At 39.8% G+C, this 8,372-nt stretch overlaps 1 protein-coding gene across 3 annotated transcripts; it reads left to right on the top strand.

The window, feature by feature from the left end:
* Window positions 1-3,693: 3,693 nt before the first annotated feature.
* LOC146649364 (regulator of G protein signaling 1-like) lies at window positions 3,694-6,954 on the top strand. 3 transcript variants are annotated; one of them, XM_085386722.1, is made up of 5 exons: window positions 3,694-3,967; window positions 4,265-4,324; window positions 4,626-4,690; window positions 4,844-5,010; window positions 5,178-6,954. In XM_085386722.1, exons 1-5 carry the CDS (start codon window positions 3,888-3,890, stop codon window positions 5,364-5,366), a joined length of 561 nt encoding a protein of 186 aa, XP_085242848.1. In that variant the 5' UTR covers window positions 3,694-3,887; the 3' UTR covers window positions 5,367-6,954. The 3 variants fall into 3 exon arrangements, with proteins under 3 accessions (XP_085242848.1, XP_085242851.1, XP_085242850.1); XM_085386725.1 differs by lacking the exon at window positions 4,265-4,324 and having other exon boundaries at window positions 3,752-3,967; window positions 4,629-4,690; XM_085386724.1 differs by lacking the exon at window positions 4,265-4,324 and having other exon boundaries at window positions 3,752-3,967.
* Window positions 6,955-8,372: the final 1,418 nt, after the last annotated feature.

Raw genomic sequence — 8,372 nt, 5'->3', positions numbered from 1 at the left:
GGGGGGGGGGGGGGGGGTGAACATACATTTCTGTGCTATGTGGTCAAGGATGAGAATGAATAAAGCACCAACATCCTCTCTCTATACAAAATGAGTAGGAAATCTTCTGCAACATGTGAAGGCAGAGGCAGATGGTGTGACTCAGTACTGTCACACTCCCAGCTAGGGTCTACCTGGAAGTGCAAGGCTATGGGCTACATTTGATAATAACCTGATCTATTTTTGCTTTAAATGTAAACTGACCATAGTGACTATTGTCAGTACATTGATTAGAGTTGTAACCAATGAGTGATAACCCAGAGCGGCCTTTCTTGTTTAATGTCCCATAATTGTGTTTTCCTACACTGGGCGATACATTGCAGTGAAAGCAATGCTGTTGAAAAGTTCTGCAACTCTGCAGATCAAAAGCCATTGCAAATTACATGCAAACTTCAACTTGTGCCAAACTGACCACCAGAGTGTTGAAGCCCAAAGGGTATCAAAATCAAACAGGCTACTATATACAAACTGAGGCATATATGAAGATTTGCTGCAAACTACCCGAACTGCGAGCATATGCCAGTACAATGTGTTTTAGCCCAGTTGTAGCCCCTTCATCTTGACAGACAGGAGGAGGTCCCATATGCAAACTAGACCTATAAGCGCTCTAGTCAAATAGGAACTTCCTGGAAGAGTTCCTGTGCTGTACAAATGATAAAATTCAAATCAGGGATGTTTTTTTCTTTTCAAATTTTGTTATAGGTGGACTCCAAAAACAATAATAATGAAGCTGTGGTTAAAAGTTTACTTAAACTCTTCATGGTCATAAATATCATGGTAATTTTGGGCTTCTAACAATTTCTATGATTTTTTTTCCCATTGTGTAACAATTGTGCAGCATACATCTTTAATCATTCTAAAAAAAAAAAAAAAAAAAACAAGAATTCGGTGCACAACTGAATTTATTTTTGGATTTTCTCAAATCCACACAGGCTCAAATATTATTACTTGGTTAAATGTCTCTTAACAAGTTGCTCTTGACCTGACGCTTTTTGTAGCAATCAAAAAGGTTCTGGTGTAATTTTGGCTGTATGTTTAACCACTTTTCTTGGCACATTTCCTCATAAATTGGTTGGTTCCCTGGAATGGACCTGGCTTTTAAGTGTAGTACACAAATTTTAATCAGGGTTGAAGTCGGGGGTTTGACAAGGCCATTTAAGAAGGCAGTTCCAACTTGTGCTCAAGTTTCAACAATCTAGCTGTTCATCTGAGCGGAAGTTGGAAGAGTTTGGAAGTATTCTTCCTTCATTACTGCATCCACTTTCCTGGCATCAAAACAGACCCACCCATGAAGCTACCACCACCATGCTCGACAGCTGGTACAGTGTTCTTAGGTTTGAATCCCTCACCTTTACTCTTCCAAACATAGCGTCATTGTGGCCAAATAGGTCAATCTTTATCTTGCATGAACATAAGAATTTCTTCGTGAGGCATTTGGCTTGTCAAGATTGACTGCATGTTTCAGTAAGGCATGGTTGGTTTTGAAACAGGGGCTTGTTTCATGGTTGGCGCTCTTTCAGTTTGTAGTGATGTAAAACTTGCTTCATAATAGACAGTGAGACTGGTGTTCCTGCTTTTTCCAATAAATGGCAGTCCCTGTTTGTTCCCAAACATCCTAACCAGTTTCTGCTTTTCTAAGAATGATGTCCTGGGTCTTCTTCTATAGCTTGACAAAGTTGTGTCACATCTATAAAAATTCTACTTATGTTATGATGATCTTGATCTTGGGATCTGCAATTGTTTAGAAATGGCTCCAAAGAAGACTTCTCAATTTGTGTACATCTACCATTTTCCCTCTTAGGTATTCGCTAACCTGCTTGGACTGTATATACACAGGCTGTTTGAGCCTGTGTATATACTTTTCACCCTGTGTGGATTAGGAAAATATCCATAATAAATTCAAAGTTGTATACCCAGTTCTTGTTTTTTAAAGTGATTAAAGACTATTTAAGTATTTAAAAGTATGCTGTACAGTTATTTCACACCAGAAAAAGAACAGCTAAGAAAAATCCAGAAAAGCCCCAAATTCCAATTATATCCATTCCAATAAATGTATGTAAACTTCTGACCACACCTGTATAAGCCCAGCATCCATTTGTCTATCCAAATAGACAAATCGCTTCCATCTTAAGGTGGGTTTCAAACAAAGACCTTCGCTCAACAATCATCATTTGAAACCTTGACTGACAACACCTTAAACCAGGGGCTTTCTCTGGCAATATCGTTAGCACATTTAGAAGTTTCAAAGTTTATGAGCATGAGACCAAGAATGCCTTCTGACATTTACTCTACTAAAGAGCACACTGTTCTCATCCAACCATTTGCTCCAAACAGTTTACTTGAAACCTTCAGATGTAGCCGAAAGACAAACACATAAATTAGTTTATCTTTAAGATAAGAGTTTGGGATTTGAATTCCCACAGTTCTTTTCTGTGCTACAATTATCAGCAGAAACGTCTACTTAAATGCCAGAGAAAATATCTGTTGTAGATCACCGCAAAACTGAAAGGAACATGAAATGTGAAGGGTCACCACAACTAATGCTAATTTCAGCTAATGCTAGTTCTTGCCAAGACCCCATCCAGTTCATTAAAGGTTCTTTGGCCACAGCCACAAGTTCTGGCTGACCTCGGTTGGTTCTCCTCACTTCTCGTCTGTTCCCCTGTCCCTTAAATAAATAACAGGCTCAAATGTAAAACATTGGGGCCCTTCAAATATGTATGGGTCTCTGACATTGGCAATGACATCATGCTCATTATCATAGTACTTGACTTTGCTGGATGTCTACCTTTTGTGTGGGTTGATGTTACACTTTCTTCATTTTAACGGTAAAATCTGCCTAAAATTTAACTGTACGTTTCTTTTCTTTCTTTTCTTTTGTAATTTTTTCTGTAGTTTACAAATCGTGCTTGATGTGAGGGCTGACAGAATACCCTCTGTTTTTTGAGGCACTTCCAAACCCTTCTATATTTTCTGGAGATATTTGGCATTGGATTAAAGCTGCAACTTTTTTTTTCCCGCCTTTTACACTAGTTTTAGCCACCATATAAGGATTTCCGCCTGCAGTTTGACGATGGTGGAAGGCTTCAATAATAAAGTAATAACTCTGCAGCTGAAAGATGAGAGTGGTCAGGATATGATGTTCTGACAGTCTTTCTGGCTTCCTGCCTTGCGGAGCCTCTCTGTTGCAATCAATTTGCTGTTTCCTCTTTCTCACTCATGACTGTAGCCTTGTGTTGTGCACATTTCTACCACATCTTGACGAATTTCCCTTTTTTGGGATCAAAAAATGTTAAATATGAAAGACAGAAGGACAATCCCAATATTTGGTTTCAACCGCCTTCTCTTTTACATCCCATTTAATGGACTCACTACACAAACAGCGTGCGAAGGTCACGATTTGCCTATCAAAGTCACTGTTGCTGTCATTTGCATCTGTGCTGGCAGACTAAAAATAATGGGAACACAGCAAGCTTTCAGCCACAGAGAGTGCTGTTTGTTTGGCTAGTCCGGTTAGGAGGCGGGAAGGAGCAGCAACAGCAGAAGGGAAGGAAAAGAAGCAGAGACATAATAGGGAGTAAGGCATCAAGGCGAGGGAGGGAGACATGCATGCAAAGCACCGAGTGAGTATGTGTTGTTTCTAACTGTGAGGTAGAAGGAGGAGGAGAGGGAGGGAAGGAAGGGGTGCTTCCTCTTTAGTTTAAGCTTCTGATGTATCCCATCAACCCCAGACCGTCAACAGGAAACCTTGGTATAAAAAGCTGCATTGCAGGGGGAATCCTCCTAAGTGTCTCTCAGCCACAGCATGACCAGGACCGAGAGCCCGAGAGAGTGGACTTAATAAAACAATGCCAAGCTTAATCGTCGAACCACCCAACACACAGCGCTTCATCATGGACAGAGATGACAGGAAGAGAAACAAAAACATGTGAGTGAAACTTTTGACTTTAACGCTGAGCTGGAGTTTCCAGTAAATGTGCTGACTTGGAGCTTGACGAGAAAATCTCGAGCTGTTTAATAGCAAATAGTGTGGTGACATAAAAAATATGTTAAAAATACTTCATACTATCTCTGAAAATAGCCATTCATCTTATATAACGGCACGAGTCACTGTCTTTTCTAAACACCAGCCCTCCTAACATTCTTTGACACATTCATTGGAAGCTAATCGAACAGCAATAAACGCAACAGGGATATATTCATATATTTTTTATTCCCTACACAGTGGAAAGAACTTTATGTGCCGACTCCAGTGCATGTTCTCTCATTCCTCCAGCTCTGAGAGGTAAGGAGACTTATGGAGTGTTTTGCATACATTTCAGTTTTAAAATAGCCAGCCTGCGCCTATGATTTCCATCTATGGCATCATTGAAAGGATTCAAATGATCCTGAGACACCATGTTTGCTTTGGCACAGCACGCACACCAACCCGGCATATCCCAGGGTTCGGCATTTTTGTTTGAATTCGATAAGCCCATCTGCTATGCTTTCTTAATGAGTGTGCTTCTGTGTGACTCGCACCCTTTACAGCTTCGCTTTGCTCAAATTTGATTCTGTTAAGTAATCCAACTTGCATTCTCTCCCAGCAGGCTAAGTTTAGAAGATACCCAACAATGGTCACAGTCACTGGAAAAGCTTCTCGAGTCTAAATGTAGGTTCCTTTTCCCCCTGAGAGTGAGAATGCTGCTAAAACAATATTGTGTTTGTAAGAATGACAGTTTGGGCAGACTGATTTGGGTTTTTTCTTCTTTTTTTGTTTTAAATAAAAGCTGAAAATGGGCTTGTTTTATTTGCTTCACCTCAGATGGACTGGCTACTTTTCGCAACTTTCTCAAGTCCGAATACAGCGACGAGAACATTGAGTTCTGGCTCACGTGTGAGGACTACAAAAAGATCAAGTCTTCATTCCGAATGTCCTCAAGAGCCAAGAAGATTTATGAGCAGTTCATTAAAGCAGAATCGCCTAAAGAGGTAACTTCAGAGTCACACACAGACACCGTTTCCCTTACATATTGTCTTTATATGTCAGTGCAAGCAGTCCTCTGAAAGAGGAGAGAAGTGCCAGCTGAAATGTTGAATCTCACATCTTTTGCTCTTGGCTCAAATCCCCTCATTCCTACCTTTGTGCTTCATTCCAGATCAACATCGACTATCACACCCGAGAGCAGATCAAAAGGAACGTCAAGACTCCCACCATGCACTGCTTTGACGACGCTCAGAAGATCGTTTACGGGTTGATGGAAAGAGACTCGTACCCGCGGTTCCTCCGCTCGGACATTTATAGAACTCTTCTGGAGAGCCTCGCCGCCGACGCCATGAAGGGATGAAAGCACGGCAAGAGGAGGGGAGAGAAAGGACATAAAACCCATAACTGGAATGTTTGAGCTCCTTCAGGTGGAAGGACTGACAACAAAGATGGAAGAAGGGCCAACCGGCGCAGCACACGCGTGCAGAGGACTTGTTCCTCAGTGTCCAGAATCAGCCCTCAAGCCCCGTCACGGAAGTATCTCCCCCCGACTCCCTGCCACCTCACACTTAGCATCACACACATGAGGACTATATAAGAATGAGAAGCACAGGCAGATTTCTCAATATCAAGCATGTAGTGTGCATTTTCGCACTGGATCATGAGTTTGTGTGCGCACTTTTGACAGTGAATGAATCAGCGGGCTGGTTGCCTCTCGGTCTGACTGTAGAGCTGCGTAAGCAAACCATTCAGTAGACGCCCTTTGGCCTTTTTTGGAGACGTGTTTCCTATGCAGATAAGGATAGAGGATGTAACATGTCACGGTCACACTTGAGAAACTGTGTGTATGCGTGTGTAAAGAGGGAAAGAGAGCGAGCATTTTAGATGTAGTGTTTTTAACCGTCACTGATTCAGAATAAGCTGTCATGAAAAGAGCCGCCCAGTTACGGGATGACAGCACCAAGGAAGACAACAAATCTATAGATTTAACACTGATAAGCAATCATCAGTAAAAGCATGCAGAAGGCCACCTAGCAAGAGCCACTCATGGACACTTTCTGGTTTTTTTTTTTAAATAATGTAGATTGCACCGATATGGGGTTTGAAAAACTGATGATTTAGGTTTTTTTTTAGTTTAAGCTGTCTATAGGCGTTATTTTGTGCCGATATTTAATATCCTTTAGGGTTGTTTTGAAACTACAAAAAGTAAAAATAGTTTGTTTCAATAAAAATAACTATTAATGGTATAGTTTTGTGATTGCAAGAAGCCTAATCATGTATATTTTTTGTGTGGGATCTGAACTTGCCGTTTCTAGCCGCTGACGTCTAGCCTAGTGACGCAGCGTGTAAAGACTAAAATCTAAGCAGAAACCTTACAACGCTGAAATGTCATGAGTTGTGATTTTGTTTATTTAAGTTTTCTGGCGTGGAATGATTATAGAAATAGGATGTCTCACATTGCATGCCGGGATGTCAAAACTCCTTTTATACCATGAGAATAGGCCCGATTGCTGATGTCCAAAGCGCACTGTGTGAATGTACTCTTAGGGAGCTGATAGTTAAGTTAACTTAAAAAGTTCAATGTTGTGTTATTTATTTTTCATTGTCACCATTTGAGTACAAAGTTTGCTGCAGTGTTTAAGTACTTGTTAAACTTGTTAGGGATTTGAATTACATTAAATTATTACATTGAACCACATTTACATTATTTTATTTGCCGACCTGCAACTAAGTGAACTTTTCAGTGTTGTGCACCACCCTGCGGTGTAGGTCCTTCTCACTCACAATGTCACTTTTAGAATTCTGATTACAGTTTTGTGGTCTATTTATAGAAGGCTTCAAGACGCTTAGAGTGAAACAGTTCTTAACGCATTTCATTCAAAAAGAAATGGGATGTTTGCACGTGGTTGTGGGTTTTATGTTATAACAGACATATGCAAACATTTGCATGCAAACATGTATGCATGGGAATGTATGTACCTAAGTACAGATTAAGCTCATTCACTTAACAAAATCCTTTCAAAGATCACAAAGAATGTTAACTTCTAGTTTTAATTTCAGTTTATGAAATGACATTAGAAAAAAAAAATCTCTAAAGATATTGGACCAATATATTCCTCTTTTTTTCAATCACTGAAAGGCATCTGGTGTCTTGAAAATCAAGCTCGTAACAGATATGTGCTGTTTCAGAAAAAGGAAGGCACGAACTTCCAGTTTCTTGTGAAATCAGACATTGTGAGAAATGAGATTTTCTCTGCCTGACTTTGTACCTTCTCTGTTCCTTCCTGGAACGTAGTGCAGCTGAACAGGCGTCACTGGAGCAGATTAACAAGGCTCACAAAGGCTGAAGATGTGACATGATATTCACACAATACACAATAAAATACACAATCATTACAAACTTTTTTTTGTGGTAATTTTAAAGAATTCTGTGCCAAAATTATAATTTTTCAGTATCTTCACACTGGGCTTGATGCACAGACTCGATAAAATGATAGTGTGAGTCACCTTCAAGTAACGTAGGCATTTAATATACTCAATTTTAGCTTTATGGCCATCGCTATCTTGATTTTTTTTTTTTTTACAGCAAAAAGAGACCATAATAGGGTGAGAAAGTGAACCCATAATAATGCAAACTTTAAGTTTTAGGTTTTAAGTAATAAAATGTAAAGAGCTGAGCTGTAAAAAGTTTCCATGCAAGTCTATGTGGATTGTTTGGAGGCAGCCCATAGACTGTAAATAAAATGACTGATGTAGCGTGCAGGCATGATAAGTGAAACTAGATGACAAGTGGTTTTTAATGGCCCTGAGGATGCTCTTAAAAACCAGCTCCCTGTGACCACTTTAACTACTTTTCTGATGATTTAATGGTCTAATTAGCCCTTTTATGATTTTCTGATTATAATATACAAAATTAACCTCATGTTTTATTGATTATGACTTGAGACAATCCAAAAAGACCGCAATCTCATCAGGTTTCTTGATAGTTTTTAGTTACTGCAGAGCAAGATATCATATTATAGATTTCTACACAAATGAACTTTGATTAAAAAAAAGAAAAAATTCTATACAGGATTTGCTCTCTGCTGGCTATTTGAAACCATCACAGTTTCAAGTATTTCCACACTGGGTTCACTTTTCAGAACTGGAATCTACGTCAGTCTTTTCTATACAGGCTTATAGGCCAACATCAAGTGGCCCTTCAAGGACTTGCAGCGCTTGATTTTTTCAGTCCTGGATTATTATGTGGTATGTTTGCACCACTTAAAGGTGCAAAATCTAATGTTGGCAGTGCCTTAGGTCAAGTTTCTCTCTGTGTTTCATTCCGCCACGGTCTAATGAACAGGCAGTAATGCATTATAAAGCT

The sequence above is a fragment of the Rhamphochromis longiceps genome, linkage group LG17 (assembly GCF_057381845.1).
Source record: "Rhamphochromis longiceps isolate RC_006_pf linkage group LG17, R_longiceps_female_GT1.1, whole genome shotgun sequence".
Taxonomy (NCBI): domain Eukaryota; kingdom Metazoa; phylum Chordata; class Actinopteri; order Cichliformes; family Cichlidae; genus Rhamphochromis; species Rhamphochromis longiceps.
Note: the sequence above shows the minus strand (reverse complement) of the source record. Positions and strands in the feature narration are given on the sequence as shown.